This window comes from Musca autumnalis, unplaced genomic scaffold (assembly GCF_047663935.1).
Source record: "Musca autumnalis isolate F117 unplaced genomic scaffold, ASM4766393v1 scaffold_3, whole genome shotgun sequence".
NCBI lineage: Eukaryota > Metazoa > Arthropoda > Insecta > Diptera > Muscidae > Musca > Musca autumnalis.
Genome location: NW_027411866.1, coordinates 74,752,063 through 74,769,423, shown reverse-complemented (window position 1 = coordinate 74,769,423; position 17,361 = coordinate 74,752,063). Strand labels below are relative to the sequence as shown.

The window sequence follows — 17,361 nt, the reverse complement described above, 5'->3', positions numbered from 1 at the left end:
AAATAACACAAAAAATTAAATTATAATCAAAATTTTTTTTATTCGAAAGATCAATACGTGACATTAACATTTGAAAATGATTTCGGGCATATGGGCACCGTGGCTGTTCTGGACGAAGTGCATTCTGGACGTCCAATTTTTGGCCACTTTTTCGAGCACTGCTGGCCGTATGTCACGAATAACACGAACAATGCTGGCCTCCAAGGCATCAATTCTTGCTGGTTTATCAGCATAAACCAGTGACTTCACGTAGCCCCACAGGAAATAATCGAGAGGTGTCAAATCGCACGACCTTGGAGGCCAATTGACAGGTCCACTTCTCGAAATCAACTTATCGCCAAATTTTGATTTCAATAAGTCGATGGTTGCGTTCGCCGTATGGCACGTAGCGCCATCCTGTTGAAACCACATCTCCTCCGGATCAATGTCATCCATATTTTCAAACAAAAAATCATTGATCATGGTGCGGTAACGATCTCGATTGACCGTAACGCGAGCTCCGGCCTCATTTTTGAAGAAATAAGGTCCGATGATGCCACCAGCGTGAAAACCGCACCATACGGTGCATTTTTCTGGATGTATTGGAGTCTCTAGGGTCTCTTGTGGATTGGTCTCACTCCATATGCGGCAATTTTGCTTATTAACAAACCCGTTAAGCCAAAAATGCGCCTGTTCAGATGGACGATTATGTACGCCATACAAATGACGAAGTCGTCTATAAGTTGCGCGAATCGACGACTGATTTTCAAAGTAAATTTGGATAATTTCGTAGCGTTGTTCAATCGTGAGTCTATTCATGATGATTTGTTAGACTATTACTTACTTAGTTGGCCCATTACAGAACATTTGTTCCATAGACCGAACTAAGAAAAGATCTCCATTCCTCTCGCTTGACTTTTTGGAATACCGCGCCTTTCCATTTCTTCATCCACTTGTTTGCTCCATCGAAGCTTAGGCCTGCCGATTCTGCGTGCACCGCCATGTGGCATGTATTCATACGCCTTTTTAGCGGGTTCATCATCGCTCATTCTCATGATATGGCCTAGCCAACGCAATCGTTGCATCTCGATACGTTTAACTATATTCATGTCTTTGTATAGCTTATATAGCTCGTGGTTCATACGACGTCGATATTCACCGTCAACGCAAATCGGCCCGTAGATCTTTCGAAGAATTTTCCTCTCAAACACACCAAGCACTGCCTTATCTGCTTGCGCAAGTACCTATGTTTCGGAGCCATACATTAGCACGGGTAGTATCAGCGTTTTGTATAGTGTTATTTTTGTTTGACGAGATGTGGCTTTGTTTTTAAATTGCTTACTTAGACCATAGTAGCATCTGTTGGCCAATACAATTCTTCTTCTTATTTCACAACTGATGTTGTTTGTTGTGTTTATGGCAGTGCCGAGGTAGACGAAGTCTTTAACTACCTCAAAATTGTAGGTACCAACTTTCACAGTTGGTCCAAGCTCTATGGACGCTTTGCGCGTCGACACCATCAATTTGGTCTTTTCGCCATTTACCGCCAGACCCACTTTCGCAGATTCTGCTTCGTCCTTCCTAAAGGTATCAGTTACTTCCTTTACTGATCGTCCCATGATGTCTATGTCATCAGCATAGGCAAGTAACATGTGGCTATTGGTGTAAATTGTGCCATTTCTTTTGACATTTGCATCTCGTATTACCTTTTCCAGCAAAATGTTGAATAGGTCACACAAAAGGCTGTCTCCTTGTCTGAAACCTCTTTTGGTACAAAATTCTTCGGAGAGGTTCTTTCCAATTTTAACTGAGGACCTAGTATCAGTTAAAGTCATTTTACAAAGCCGGATGAGCTTTGCGGGGATACCAAATTCAGACATTGCGTGGAATACCTTTGATCGGAGGGGACTGTCGAATGCTGCTTTATAATCGACAAAAAGGTGAAATATGTCGATCTGCATTTCTTGGGTCTTCTCTAGCATTTGCCGCAGGGTAAATATCTTGCCAGGTCTAAAGCCACATTGGTATGGTCCAATTATTTCGTTGACCATTGGCTTTAGTCGTTCGCACAATATCCCTGACACTATCTTATAGGCAATAGGGAGAAGACTTATGCCCCTATAGTTTGAGCATACTGTCTTATCACCTTTCTTGTGGACGGGACATAGGATGCTCAGGTTCCAATCGTCGGGTACGCGTTCTTCCTGCCAGATGGTACTAACTAGCTGATGCATACACCTTATCAGCGCGTCGCCTCCGGTTTTAAACAGCTCGGCTGGTAAGCCATCGGCTCCTGCTGCTTTATTATTCTTCAGCCGGTTGATTGCTGTTTTCACCTCATCTTGGCCGGGCGGTATACATTCTATACCATCTTCTGGGATTGGATCTGTGGTATCATCGTCTTCGCTACTATTGGATACCAGCAGATTGGAGAAATGTTCCTTTCATATCCTGAGCACGCTATCTGTATCTGTTACCAGATTACCTTGCTGGTCTCTACAGGAGGATGTGCCTGTACCAAAGCCATCTGTTTGATGTTTCACTCTTTGGTAGAATTTTCGGACTTCATTCTGTCTCCTGTACATCTCGATTTTTTCACACTCCCGCTTTTCCATTTCTCTCTTTTTCTTGCGAAAAAGCCGTTTCTCTTCACTCCTTTTCTCCCGATATCTCTCTCGCGCGCTACGCGTTGCTACTGATTGTAAAGTAGCTCTATATGCTGAATTTTTCTCTTCGGTAGCAGCACGACACTCCTGGTCATACCATTAATTCCTTTGTGGAGGTCTCTGGAATCCAAGTATGCATTTTGCGGCTGTTTGCATGGAGTGGGCAATATGTTGCCATTGTGTTGTTATGTTATCGGGACAAGGAGTGCTCGCGTTAAGCAATTGGGCTAGTTGAGTGGAATATGCTGTGGCTATCTGTTGTGTTTGCAGCCTATCGATGTCCAACTTCCGCGTTAAGTCTGTTCGTGCTTTATTTTCAACGTTTAGACGGGTACGTACCTTTGCTGCAACAAGGTAGTGGTCCGAATCAATGTTTGCGCCTCGGAACGATCGTACATCCAACACGCTGGATGAATGTCTTCCATCTATTACAACATGATCAATTTGATTACTTGTTCTTTGATCTGTAGACAGCCAGGTGCCCTTATGAATATCGAGATGATTAAATCTGGTACTGCTAACTACCATGTTTTTTGCAGCTGCAAAGTCTATCAGCCTCATACCATTGTCAGATGTTTCACTGTGGAGACTGAATTTCCCGACTGTTGGCCAAAGATATTCTCCTTTCCAATTTTGGCATTAAAATCGCCTAGAATGATTTTAATGTCATGGGCAGGGCAACGGTCATATGTTTCTTCTAAGCGCTCGTAAAATATATCTTTGTTATGGCCCCGGCACATACGGTACGTTGTGCGTTGCGTCACGCGTTAAAAACAACAACCACATGAAAAAATGTAAGTGATGCCAAGTTTGTTCATGAAGTTTTCATGTGGTTGTTGTAACGCGACGCACAACGTACCGTATGTGCCGGGGCCATTAGAGTATACTGAAACAAATAAAAAAAAGTTTCATCAAAATTTAATTTTTTGTGTTACTTTTTACAATTTAAAGTTCTATCTAGCTTAAAAAACACCCTTTAAATATATAGCAAAAAAAAAATCACATTTGAATAATTACATTGTTATTTCTTTCTTTGCACCACATACGTCTTGGTGTAACATACGTTATTGGTGTTTTTCTGGTCGGATTTGTGACCACTCATCCTAGTTTTGAGTTTGCTTTTTGTAGTGCCAACATCATGGCAGAACTAGAGTTGTACTTTTTAGCTCTTTTAGCTGATCGCTCTTTTTAGTTCAGCTCTTTTCAACGAAGTAGGTCGTTCTTTTAGTTCAGTAGTTCAATCGTTCGTCGAAAAGTTCTGTCAGTCAGCTGTCTTTTCGTTCTATCGTTCACCGGATCTGACTCGTTCGCTTGCAAGTCCGTTCATTATACAAACACACATACATATGTATACCGATAAAGAACAAACAACAGAAGAATATTTTAAAGAACCTATCAAAGAACCAAACCTAATTTGGAGTTTTTGTAATTATGTTAAAAATAAATGAAAATATTCAAATTATAAAATTACGATGAATAAAGATGTGTGTGGGTAGCTGTGTAAAACTCAAAATGTAAACAAAACTATTACCTTTACAAAGGCAGCAGTTAACTCTGACGACGGTGTCACATTATGATACGTGAATGACGTGCTGAATCGTTCGTTCTTGAATCGAATCGTTTGATTTGATCGTTCTTTTATCTTTCGGTCAGTGCTCAGTGAGCTACTGAACTATAATGAACTATATCAACTGATCTAGTTCGTACCCTCTTTTCAATGAATCGTTCGATTGAACTAGTTCGTTCGTGAACTATACAACTCTAGGCAGAACTACCAGGTAGTGGTATCACACCAGCTGATCGAATATGAAAAGTCAAATCCCTTTATAAAAAAATTATTTTTGTTGTAATTTCTCCAACAACATAAAGAAAGTTATGACATAACATATTCAAAATTTTACGATGCCACTACCTGGGTAATTGTACCATGGCCAACATATACCTTTTGGCATATGTTGGACTTGTCACCATTACAATTGATCTTATACACAACGTTTGATTTGTCGTCTAGGGGTATTTTTGATTTTGTCCTGCTGAAGAACTCATATATGAGCAAAGAAAGGGAATGCCGATGGGCTCTCCAATTTCCCCAGTGATTGCTGATATAGTAATGGAAAACTTACTCGACGAAACAATGAAGAATTATTGACAAAATATGTCGACGACATATTTTGTATCGTAAAAAACGACCAAATAGAAAACACACTCAAAGCATTAAACGCATACAATAATCAATTAAAGTTTACAATGGAATGTGAATCTGACAATCACTTACCATACCTTGATTCAGTGATACATAGACAAGGGAATTCTCTACTATTAGACTGGTATCAAAAACCTATTTCGTCCGGACGTATCATCAATTATTACTCCAAACATCCTCGACGTATCAAAATCAATACAGCAACGAATTTCATAAGAAGAGTGTTTCAAATCAGTGACAAAAAGTTTCATTCCAAAAATACAAAACAAGTCAGAAGAATATTGATGATGAATGACTTCCCCATAAAAACTATAAATGAACTGATCAAACATACAAAGGTCAGCAAAAGTAGAAATACAGAAACAAGATTAGAAAAAACATACAAAAGATCTACATACGTTCCTGGTTTTTCCGAACGTTTTTCAAAATCAAATCTATATAATACAGACCAATACCAATTAGCCTTAAAGAGCTGTAATACAAACAATGCGTTCTTCAGCAGGACAAAATCAAAAATACCCCTAGACGACAAATCAAACGTTGTGTATAAGATCAATTGTAATGGTGACAAGTCCAACATATGCCAAAAGGTATATGTTGGCACTACAAAAAGCAAACTCAAAACTAGGATGAGTGGTCACAAATCCGACCAGAAAAACAACAATAAACCCTTGGAACAAAAGACTGTTTTAGCAGCTCATTGTTCCAAAACCGGACATACGCCAAACCTCAAACAAGTACAAATCTTAAGCTGAAAACAGATACAACGTTTGATTAAAGTTTTGCGTTGGGCGTCGACAAAAAAACAACAGGGCGACGCCGACATCAAAGTCCGGCGTTGATGTGTTTGCCGGCATATATTTCAAATGAATTTGAATTTTTCGGCATCATGCCCAACAGTGTAAAAACGGCCAAAACGACACACAACTTTACTCAAACGTTGTATGTGTTTTCAGCTTTAAGCTGAAAACAGATACAACGTTTGATTAAAGTTTTGCGTTGGGCGTCGAGAAAAAAACAACAACAGGGCGACGACGATACCAAAGTTCAGCGTTTATCTGTTTGTCGGCATATATTTCAAATGAATTTGAATTTTTCGGCATCATGCCCAACAGTGTAAAAACGGCCAAAACGACACAAAACTTTAATCAAACGTTGTATCTGTTTTCAGCTTTAGCGCAGGAAAATAACTACAGACGGAGATATATGTTGGAAATGTTACATATTATTAACATTCCTGCAGAAAAACGTATAAACTATAAAACAGATACCGAACACTGTGCGCAAATATACAGGAGTACAATTGAAAAACACCAAAAAGTTAGTTGATTTCTGAACTCAAACAAGAGCAAGACGTATGTGGTGGAGACACCCTCTTCTCCTGTTTTCTGCCATAAAATTTTGTCCTAGTAGAAACCAGCAGCAAGCATGTTCATTGGTATCTAATATTATAACTGATACGTTAATTTTGACATTTCTGCTGGAGTTTTTGCAATTTCCGTCATTTTTCCGTTCCCGTATTTTTTAGGAAATTTGTATGGGGAAGCAAGTTTTGACAATTCGCTCTATTTTCTAAAATTACCATTAAAAAAGTACGGGAACACAATGAAAAATAACATTGTAACAAAGTAGTTTAATATTTTTTCACATTGTTTACAAATTTTTATACTAACATTTTTTGTTGCAGCAATTCGCACATCTACCTTGTTTATTGTCATACGTGAAAAGTGTTGCAACTTTTGGTACTTTTTTAGGCAAAAGCAAGGTTGTATATCATGTGTACTGTGATTTCGATGTTGATTTCGCTGAAATCACGAAATGAGATGATTTCATTTTTGTATGCGAAATCATAAAAAATTTTGCTTGATTCCGCGCGAAATCACGAAAAGCCTTTGAAATCACGAAACGAAGCCGAATGTAAACCAAACATTAGTTACGATCAAATTTAATGAAGAGTTTTTATAATTTGTGTTAATGTAATATATATATAATAATAATTGTTCCACAAACATCCCAGATGGGACAAGGGAGACTTCTCTCATATCAATGAGTGCACGCCGATTCATATTGGCTCAATGATATAGGACCTACTTTTTATTGCCGAGTCCGAACGGCGTGCCTTACGACACCACTTGTAGAGAAGTTTTTCATGGCTTAAATACTCAGGAAATGTCGCCGGCATTACTGAGGGGGAATTTTGCCACCGTTGAAAATTTGATGTTGCTTGGCCTGGGATTTGAACCGCAGACCTTCTGAGTGCAAGGCGGACGTGCTAACCATTGCACCACGGTGGTTAATGTAATAAAGTTAATATTCTTGTTTTACACGAATAAGCAATGTATTTTATTTATTTTGGGATATTTGCAATGGCTTGCATTTTATAGCATATTTAGACTGCATTTAAATTCAATCCAAAACACTACATCAAAGGCTGTGATTTGGATCGAAAATGGAGTGCATCCTAGCTGTGTGCCGTGGAAGCAAAATGGAGTGCATCCTAGCTGCGCGCTCTCTTGTAAAATTCATAGGTGAATTCATAGGAAAAGATGTACTCCAGCGGCAATTGTTCTAGTGATTTAACTGCATCCGCGGATGCAAACTTTTTGCTGGGTATCTTCAAACGTTTGCACTAGAGTTTTTTGCAGGGTTATGTTTGGTTTACATTCGGCGTCATTTCGTGATTTCGAAGGCGTTTCGTGATTTCGCGCGGAATCAAGCAAAATTTATCGTGATTTTGCATACAAAAATGAAATCATCTCATTTCGTGATTTCAGCGAAATCAACATCGAAATCACAGTACACATAATATACAACCCTGTTTTTGCCTAAAAAAGTACCAAAAGTTGCAACACTTTTCACGTGTCAGAATAAACAAGGTAGATGGTCAATTGCTGCAACAAAAAATTTTAGTATAAACATTTGTAAACAATGAGGAAAAACTTTAAATTATTTTTTTACAATGCTATTTTTCATTGTGTTCCCTTACTTTTTTAATGGTAATGTTAGAAAAAAAGTGCGAATTGTCAAAAATTGCTTCCCAATACAAATTTCTTAAAAATTACGAGAACGGAAAAATGGTGGAAAGTGCAAAAACTCCAGCAGAAATATAATATAATTAACCTATCAGTTATCGTATTAAATGCCAATGAACATGCTGCAAGTGTCTACTAGGCCAAAATTGTATGGCAGAAAACAGGAGAAGAGGGTGTTATTCGGCCCTATTTTTGTTTAAAGAGAAGTGCAAGTCTTGCTAGATTTCGGAGTACGGGAACGCATTTTGAGCACTAAACGGGAAAACTGCTGCAAGTAGTAATATATTGCAAGTTCTGAACACAAATTTTATCTATTAAAATTTATTTGGTCTGTTCCTTTACTTTAAAAAATGGTAACAGTGGCAAAAAATGGTAGAAGTGGTGAACTGGTCTCATATAAATTGTATGCTTGTTAAAGTAAAGGAACGCTGTGCAGGTTAAAAATGGTAAGAAATGGTAACCTCAGGCAGGTAAAGGAACAGAGCTATTATTAAGATGCCTCAACGATAAAATTATTTTTTCATTTGTTAGTACTATACAAAATTAATACGATATATAGATAATTTTACGATAATTTTCGAAATAAAGCAGTAAAGTTCTATATTGTCGTATATTTTTGATGTCTAATTCAATTTACAAGAAATTGTTTGGAAGTTCATGTTCGATCAGCTGCGCATATGCATCTACCTTGATTATTTTAATATGTTTGAAATTAACAAAAAATAAGTGTAAACACCGGGGTGTATTTCAGGATTTCGTGAAATCCAGTGGATTTTGGAGCGCAAGTGTAAACTTGGTATTAACCTTCTTTGTAAGGATTTATATGAAGTTTACGCTATGCAATTGACATTTGAAACCCAACCCCACTGGGTTAATCCGAATAAGGGCTTAACTGGAGTTTAGCCGCTCAGCTCCGATTTTGATGAAATTTTTTTACAAGTAGATTTCACTTCCCTGATCACGAATGTACACATAATTTTTTTGGGAAGTATATACTTCCCGAGATATGGGCATTTGAAGTTCCAAAAATTCCCTTGTAAAAAGCCACTTAATAAGAGAAAATTTTTAAATTAGAAAAAAATTGTGTTCCCTTGCCCTAGATTTGCTCCTGTCCATAGGAGAAAGTCTTAAATCGCCGGCCGTAGGCCGGCCAATTAAGAAAAAACTGTAAATTAAAAAAAAAAAATTGGGATGAGCGGCTAAACTCCAGTTGCTCCCGAATAAGTGCAGACTTGGTATTATGCGGATTTACTTGACGTAAATGCGATGAAATTGACCTTCATTAAGTCCAGTTATATGTAAACGTACTATAAATTGGAACTTTAATGTATTGTGGCATGATTACTCGGTAACCACTAAACAACAAAATACTAATTAATGATACAACACCGAGTTTGTATGAAATTTCATGCACTTTTCATCAACACCGAAGCTGACAAACAGTTTTGATTTTTGCAATAATCATCGTCGTCGGATTTTATTTAGCCGCTAGGTTTGCAGTATAAGATATTTTACAAATTGTTATTAAATAATATTCATTAGAAATGTCACGTTACGATCGCGCCGTTACCATATTCTCACCTGATGGTCATTTGTTGCAAGTCGAATATGCACAGGAAGCCGTACGCAAAGGATCCACAGCGGTAAGTAGAACCAACTTAACCTTGCTTTCAACTGGGAAACTATCAATGGAGCTGGCTATATTTATCAAATTTCAATCTGTAGGTTGGTGTCCGTGGAGCTAACTGTGTTGTCTTAGGTGTAGAAAAGAAATCCGTCGCAAAATTGCAAGAAGAACGCACGGTAAGGAAAATTTGTTTACTCGATCATCATGTTGTTATGGCATTTGCTGGTCTCACTGCCGATGCTCGTATCCTCATTAATCGCGCCCAAGTAGAATGCCAGAGTCATAAGTTGAATGTGGAAGATCCCGTAACATTGGAATACATTACCAGGTATATTATAGTATGTCCTATTTAGACAAATATGACACATGTCACTTACCTTTTCCTTGCAGATACATTGCCCAATTAAAACAAAAATACACACAAAGCAATGGACGTCGTCCATTTGGTATTTCCTGCCTCATTGGTGGTTTTGATTATGATGGTACACCACATTTGTATCAAACTGAACCCTCCGGCATCTATTACGAATGGAAGGCCAATGCTACTGGCCGTTCAGCAAAAACAGTACGAGAATTCCTGGAGAAGCAGTACAAAGATGAAGAGGTTGCCACAGAAAATGGTGCTGTTAAATTAGCCATTAAGGCATTGTTGGAAGTGGCACAGTCGGGTCAAAAGAATTTGGAAATTGCAGTTATGGAACGTGATAAACCATTAAAAATGCTAGATGCTAAAACAATTGAAGAATATGTTGCTGTCATTGAGAAAGAAAAGGAAGAAGAGGCTGAAAAGAAAAAACAGAAGAAGTAAACTTTGATAGTTTATAAACAACGTTTTCTCTGTTTTGTTCGGCCAAACAAGTTAGTGGTGGGACAAGGTTTTAAGAAATAATAATTTAAATTTTGTCATATTGTGTTTAATTAGCTTTTCTATATATCCTATGGAAATAAAACAAACTGAAAACTGTATTCAGCAATGCAAAAGATTTGACAAAATTGTTGATGTTGTAGATGTGGGTGTATACGATATAACATTCATCAACGCAATATCTTCAAGAAAGCTCTGGGGTAAGGTAAGTTCGTTCGGGAAGAACCACAAATATACTAGGGGATTACAAAAGTCGTAAGATGGAAATTTTGGGACCAGGATGAATGTCTGGACTGGATTCGGATCGATCTGAAATTTTTATCACAGGTAGGGCTTGCAGTGCTGATCACGCCAATGTATATATCATGGGCAGGAAGTCCATACTTCCCGAGGTGTAGGCTCCGAAAGTTCAAAAATTCCCTTGGTTTTGACGATAAGTTGACCCATATCTCAGGAATTATGAACTTCCGCAATAAATGTTATATATATTTGTGATCAGGGTGGAAAAAATTTGGTCCCGATCCGAGCTTAATGCTTAAACTCATCTTAAGCCGTTTAGTTTAAATCGAAATTTTTTCATATATAGCCGGCCTTCGGCCGGGGATTTAAGACTTTCTCCTATGGACAGGAACAAATCTCGGCTAACGCGAACAAAATTTTCCTTTAAATCGAAACTTTTTTATATCATCGATCCAAATCCAGTCCGTATATTCAACTTATGCCAAATTTTGTAGAGAATTTTCAATATATCCTAAAAGGTGCAGTGTGATAAAATTAGTTTTTGAAATTCGATACAATAATTTTTAAGCATTTAAAAAATCGATCAAAATGTTAAAGAACTAATTCTCGCATAACACACCATGTTGTCAGGTTTTTGGTGATTGAGTGCAGTAATTGGATAAAGTCCGTTCTGCAAATAATAATTCTGGTGAAAGTTGTGTTGTATGGGTTACTAAAAATCCCTGACAGACGAGTCTTGAAAGTCCTGGCATTCTGATCTGCAAATAATAATTCTGCTGTGTTGGGGAAACGTTGGCACAGAAACCTGAAATTTGTGATTTGAATCGCCATTCTCCTAATGGGCGGATGGGAAGGGGGTTTTTGTGAAGTGCTGAGCCAAAACTGTCTGAGGGCAACCGACGCCAGAATTGACTCAACATATCGCATAAACCCAGTAGATCACTCGAGTCATTGTCATGCCTAGGTCAGAAATCTCGAGGAGCAAAATTATGCTAGGGAGAATCCTTTGAACGCTCCATGGACCTAAAATGGATCGGGGTAGGTCACTAAAACAATTAACAAAGGGTAGGAAAATTAAGGGAAATAAAGTCACAGTGCAATACCGGTGGCAAGCGATGAGACCACAAAACAAGTGTCGTCGAGATCAAGCGATTGTGATCCCGCTCTTAGATGTGGATGCCTTACCTGTTACAAGTGCATCAAGTTCAATTGAAAAAAACGATGACGACCCGGCAACTCAAAGGGCCAGGACTGGAGAAAACCAGTCTACGACTGACAGAACCGTAGTTTGGGGCAGAACGACCTACATGAAACCTTTGAACCTAACGTAAGGCGAGACTGGAACTTGCATTCAAAAATGAGCTGAACGAAAATTCCCCGTGAGTTTTTTCACTTTCTCCCTTAAGTTGAAACGGCGAAAACACAAAAACTCAAGGCGAATTTTCGTTCAGAATGCACATGTGCCATATCGGCTTCTCCCTTCGAAAGTTATGGTGCGCAACTTGTTAGCAAAAAATTTTGAACTTTTGTGGTAGAGGTAATCGAAGGAGTGGACCAATATGGCCTATCTTCGAACTTAAACTAAGTTTGAACAAAATATTACAAGAACCGAACTTCGGACCAAATCGGTTAATCCGCTCAAGAGTTATCGTGAGCTCCAGTCAGACAGACACACGGACGTATATAGATAAATCGACTCCAAATTGTCTGAAACGGATTTCGTCCAAACATACTTGAGGTCTTGAGGCATATTTTCAACGTATCAAAGTGTATATACCCTCTTTAGCCTAATGGCTGAGGGTATAATTATGTTGATGTGACCAGGAAACCATGAAAGTTAAATGAAGTAGCGTATATTATACAGTATTATTCTGCAGTCATAAACTGCTATCGAGTTTATGGTCGATGACTTTAGAGGGATGAGGACCGGCTGACTATTCTGATTTTGTCACGGTTTCTGTGATGCTTTTATCAAGTCGCCTAACCAACTTGTTTGCCTTATTCTAGTACATTCTTCCAAATCAAATCCCTTTGTATATCCTCATTCCCACAGCTGGTCAAACTAAGAAATATGAACGTTATAACTATCTCTAATATAATAATTACTATAAAATACTTACTGAAAAAGTTTTAAGTAGCCCAAATCTCATTTACTATATTGAATAATTACATTTTATTTTGATTTTTGTTTTGTTTAGAACGTTAAAGCACTTATCAACAGTTCATCATAATTTCTTAATAGGTTATTATTTGTATGCTTACAATTGATTTTGTTTTATGTTTTATATTATGCAGGACTTCTACTTTTTGTAGTTATTGTTTTTTATTTTGTACAAATACTACATTTGTTTGTTTAACACATAATTGACTTACAACTGTTGCATATTTAGTGTATGTATTTTTGTATTTGCTTGCATTTAACGGGGAGCATCATAAATTTTGCAACTTGCTGTTTTTATATCTTATAAAAAATATATAATTTATCAAAAAATTTTATATATAAATAGTAGCGCAGTATAATATAGTGTATGTATTACCTATACACTTTTATTGTTCTTCTTTTTGGGGATTTTACACGTTTTGTTTGAGGCAGAAGAGGCAGGCCTTTTTGTCTATATAAAATTCGAAGCAATTAGTGTAGTGTTGAATTGTTTTTGTTTACTCTGATGTTTCTTCCTATTTGGGGGTCGTAGATATTGTCGGATCCAATGATACATGTTGACAATATTTCACTTGAGAAAACTTAAGGAGGTGTAGCTCTTAAAATTTTTTTAAAGTTTCTAATTTCACTTTTCCAGGCTCTTTTTGCTAGCCTTGATTTCTCTCTAAAATAAACATCTAATTCACTAAAAATCGGCTTTAAGTTTTTACTTCTTCTGTATGTCTAATCATGCTCCAATGATAAATAAATAAACGTCGACATTTTTGCTCCATCTCCGATAATCTTTCTTCTCAAATTCATTTATAGTATACTATCTTTTTAACAAATTTTTCGTGGAAGCCTTTTTTTGGGGCGGTTGATGATGTCGTCTCTGCGTATCTCTGTGTCTGTCTATCTGTGTTGTGTTCTAGTTATATATAATTATGTTTTTGTGTATATTAATTTCTACGAAATGAAAATGGCAACAGCTTAAAAACTAATTCTTTGCTTTTTTGTAAATGGTTGTCGAACATCTTTCTCTCAGCAACAATTCCCCCCTCTACACATCACTCAGGCAAGTCTAAGATATCGGCAACAAATTTCGATATATCAGTATTACGTTGTATATGCTCCGATATGAATGGATGCTGCAGCAGCTGTTCATAGTTTGGCCGAGCTGTATAATTCTTTTGCAAACATTTTGTAATAAAATCTTCAAATTCTGCTGAAAATTTGCCAGATTCTAAACGTGGTGGATCATCCTTGACTACTTGTCTCAACTGTTCGAATGGTGTTTTCCATGTATTATATGGAAATTTACCCGTGGCCATTTCAATCATACTTATACCAAATGACCAAACATCTGAACGTATATCATATTGAGCTGGATTTCCAGTTGGATCAATACGTTCAGGAGCCATATAGGGTTTGCAGCCGGCATCAATTGTCTTGGCAACTGAATCTACAAGATAACCTAAAATGTGGAGTATGGATGTTATGGTATTGTTGTCATTTTTCATAAATATTGCAAAGTTACCTGAAATACCAAAATCGCACATTTTCACTTCACCATTGCGATTTATTAAAATGTTTGATGGCTTCACGTCACGATGGATAACTTTTAACTGAGCATGCAGATAATGTAGGGCATTCACAACAGACATGGCTATCTGAAAGAGAAAAAAGAAGAAAGGAAAACATAAGAGATGTACATCAAACTGTCAATTTCCAGGCAAAATAATATTAAAGGATAATCGGCGTCTGGGTTAGTAAATTTAGCATGTTTTGTTCCACACGTGAAACATTTTCATGTGAAATTTTGGAGGTTGGGGTTATGAAGGGAGACAAGAAGCTCTATCAATTCCGCTCTCTGCCAAAAATTAAAACAAATCTGCATGCCAGGCCAATCTCTTAAAAATTTTTGAATTATTTTTTTTTGGTTATCTTAGTTTCAAATTACATTCAAAATCAATATTTATTTCAGAAATTGGTGATGATGAAACTAGTACTCTCAGAGACAGTTGGTTCATTGTGTCCGTCCTGGATAGAGCTTTGAAATAGGAGTTGAGATAAAGAAGGTAGTGGTTCTAGCGTAGGACAGGCCTATATCATTGTAAGAGAATATATTCAATATGAACGATATCATCTCAATACAAGCCCTATTTTATCCCATATTGCTTTACTGCTTGAGATTTTTAATTATTCAACTGTTATTTCCTACCGATTAAACCAGTTAGTCAATTCTGAATAAAATATGGGTATAGTTTTCTAATAAAAATCTTAAGATCTAAAACATTTTCTCACCTTTCCCAGTACACTTTCTTCCATTATGAAATTATTTTTAAAAACTTTTGGATAAAACTTATCCAAACTGGTGTCCATTACTTCCATGCAAATCCAAACATCACCTTCACGAAATAGAGCACCATAGAAGTGTACAGTGTATGGACAATCACTGGAACGCATTGATATATCCAAATCCATTAAAAGACGTTTTTGTTCTTTGCGATTGACAGTGGCTGTAATACGTTTGACGGCCATTACTGTTCCCGTCTGTTCATGGCGCATCTTTTCTACAATACCATATGCGCCACGACCTAAATCGCATATTTTCTCCAAACTATCAGCATCAATTTCAAAGGTACGATCACCAATCTGTATGGTTGTGCTGGAATCCAGATTACGCGGTGGAACTCTACAGTTGAAGGAGGAAATGCATTTTTTTATTGCTTTGTTTATAAAGTACACTACTTCTAACATCACTTACAATTCTGGCTCTGGTTCCTTTTGAATGGTCATACGGAGGTTAGGTCTTGGCCTGGACATTATTATATGTATTTTATTTATACGCGCTGTTGTATTAGTTGGGTAAGAAGTGTTTTCTGCTGCTGCTGCTTATATTTTAGTCGTCAGTATGTGTGAACGCACTTTTTTCTTCAGAGCCGACAGTCAATTGAAAATATTTTTCCAATAGATTTATTTAAATTTGTATTCTTATTGAAACAATTTAGTATTGTACGTATTGTTTCTCGAATAGTTCCTGATCGATTTCAATTATTTCTTAACTAGTTTGCGTGGGTTCGTCTTTTTTGTATTCTTTGGTCTTTCGTTTTTTTTATATTTTCCGGCGACAAAACACACACATTTATTGAAACATTTCGCGTTCGTTTAATAAATATTAATTTTGTTTTAATTTCAGTAGATTTGTTGGAATTTTATATGTAATCCGGCTCTGATTTACTAAAAAAAAATATTTTTCCGTAAGTGAAATATTTATAGAGTCTTCTTCTTCAATTTCTCGATTTACAGATCTTTTTTTGAGGATTGATAACATGACTTTTTGTTGCCTTTGAACACAAGCAAGGCCAAGGCGACATTTTTTCCAGATTGAAACTTGTATTATAGTCTTATGCCAGACTATGAAAATTTTCATTGAAAACGTTTTTCCATTTTCTTCCAAATTTTCAATGACGTGATATTTTCATTGCTTTGTATTGGTTTGAGAGTTACAAATGTAAACAGAAAGAAAAATTTCAGATTGCAGAACCTTGTGTACAGACTTTCACCCCATTCACAACTCTTGCCTATAAACTAAATTTCATGTTATTGAAAATTTTCATATTCTGGCATAAGACATAAACCCTGTTCCTTTACGTGCAAGAATCTTCAATTTTTACCACTTTTTACTCGAAAAGCGTTCCTTTACTTCAGAGACCATACAATTCATATGGGTGCAGTTTACAACTTTTACTAGTTTTGCCGGTTTTACAATTGCCGTTTACAAATATTAGCTTTGGTCCTTTACGTGCAAGAATCTTCAAGTTTTACCACTTTTTACTCGAAAAACGTTCCTTTACTTCAGACACCATACAATCCATATGGTATCAGTTTACAAGTTTTACAACTTTTGCCGGTTTTACTATTTTCAAAAGTAAAGGAACAGGCCAAATGGTGATCAATTGTATAAACGCATGTTTGAGAGATATTTAATTGAATTGACAACTACAATAAGGCTAGGTTTACATTTACGAAATCCACTCGATTTTAACTTCCCAGCAAAAAAATGGATGTTGTGCAATTGGAGTTATGCTTCGTTTACATTTACGAAATCCACTCGATTTCAACTGTCAAATCCATAGGTTAAACGTCAAATGAAATCCAGATGAGATTTCATTTGACGTTTGAGCTATGGAATTGACAGTTGAAATCGAGTGGATTTCGTAAATGTAAACTTAGCATTATGATTTCACAACATCTTTCGATGTAGTCCAACAGAGTTATGCAAAATGTACTCCGTTCGATACATTTTATAAGCAGTTGCTTTAGAGATCCCTACAAAACAAAAACAGTTGGTTGATCCCTACCCGCCGCTGCCGACATCTAATAATTGAAATTGAATAATAAGTCCCAATTTACATTAGGCGAGTTTACTTGCGGCAATTGTCAGTTTGTAGGTGAGAGAGGGTGCTGAGAGGCAAAGGGTTACCATATGCCTCACCTCTCTCTCCTACAAAATGACAATTGCCGCAAGTAAACTCGCCCAATGTAAATTGGGACTAATTGAATTGAAATCTAATAATTGAACCATGGGTGTGTTCGTTTACTCAAC

The 17,361-nt window shown here is 36.9% G+C and overlaps 2 protein-coding genes across 2 annotated transcripts; one reads left to right on the top strand and one right to left on the bottom strand.

Annotated features, from left to right (window-relative positions):
- The first annotated feature begins 9,270 nt into the window (after nucleotides 1-9,270).
- Prosalpha4 (proteasome alpha4 subunit) lies at nucleotides 9,271-10,488 on the top strand. Its single transcript, XM_073979648.1, has 3 exons — nucleotides 9,271-9,523; nucleotides 9,606-9,835; nucleotides 9,898-10,488. Exons 1-3 carry the CDS (start codon nucleotides 9,425-9,427, stop codon nucleotides 10,313-10,315), a joined length of 747 nt encoding a protein of 248 aa, XP_073835749.1. The 5' UTR covers nucleotides 9,271-9,424; the 3' UTR covers nucleotides 10,316-10,488.
- A 2,273-nt stretch (nucleotides 10,489-12,761) lies between these two features.
- Nucleotides 12,762-16,119, bottom strand: lic (dual specificity mitogen-activated protein kinase kinase lic). Its single transcript, XM_073979667.1, has 4 exons — nucleotides 15,520-16,119; nucleotides 15,057-15,447; nucleotides 14,290-14,422; nucleotides 12,762-14,226 (listed from the first exon to the last, which is right to left on the bottom strand). The coding sequence occupies exons 1-4, from the start codon at nucleotides 15,576-15,578 to the stop codon at nucleotides 13,820-13,822; spliced, it is 990 nt and encodes a 329-aa protein (XP_073835768.1). The 5' UTR covers nucleotides 15,579-16,119; the 3' UTR covers nucleotides 12,762-13,819.
- Nucleotides 16,120-17,361: the final 1,242 nt, after the last annotated feature.

Coding starts and splice junctions, on each gene's coding strand:
- Prosalpha4 (XM_073979648.1), top strand. CDS start 9,425: ATGTCACGTTACGATCGCGCCGTTACCATATTCTCACCTGATGGTCAT. Junction 9,524..9,605: donor TACGCAAAGGATCCACAGCG/GTAAGTAGAACC, acceptor TTCAATCTGTAG/GTTGGTGTCCGTGGAGCTAA. Junction 9,836..9,897: donor ACATTGGAATACATTACCAG/GTATATTATAGT, acceptor TTTTCCTTGCAG/ATACATTGCCCAATTAAAAC.
- lic (XM_073979667.1), bottom strand. CDS start 15,578: ATGTCCAGGCCAAGACCTAACCTCCGTATGACCATTCAAAAGGAACCA. Junction 15,448..15,519: donor AAGGAACCAGAGCCAGAATT/GTAAGTGATGTT, acceptor CTTCAACTGTAG/AGTTCCACCGCGTAATCTGG. Junction 14,227..14,289: donor GTGCGATTTTGGTATTTCAG/GTAACTTTGCAA, acceptor TCCACATTTTAG/GTTATCTTGTAGATTCAGTT.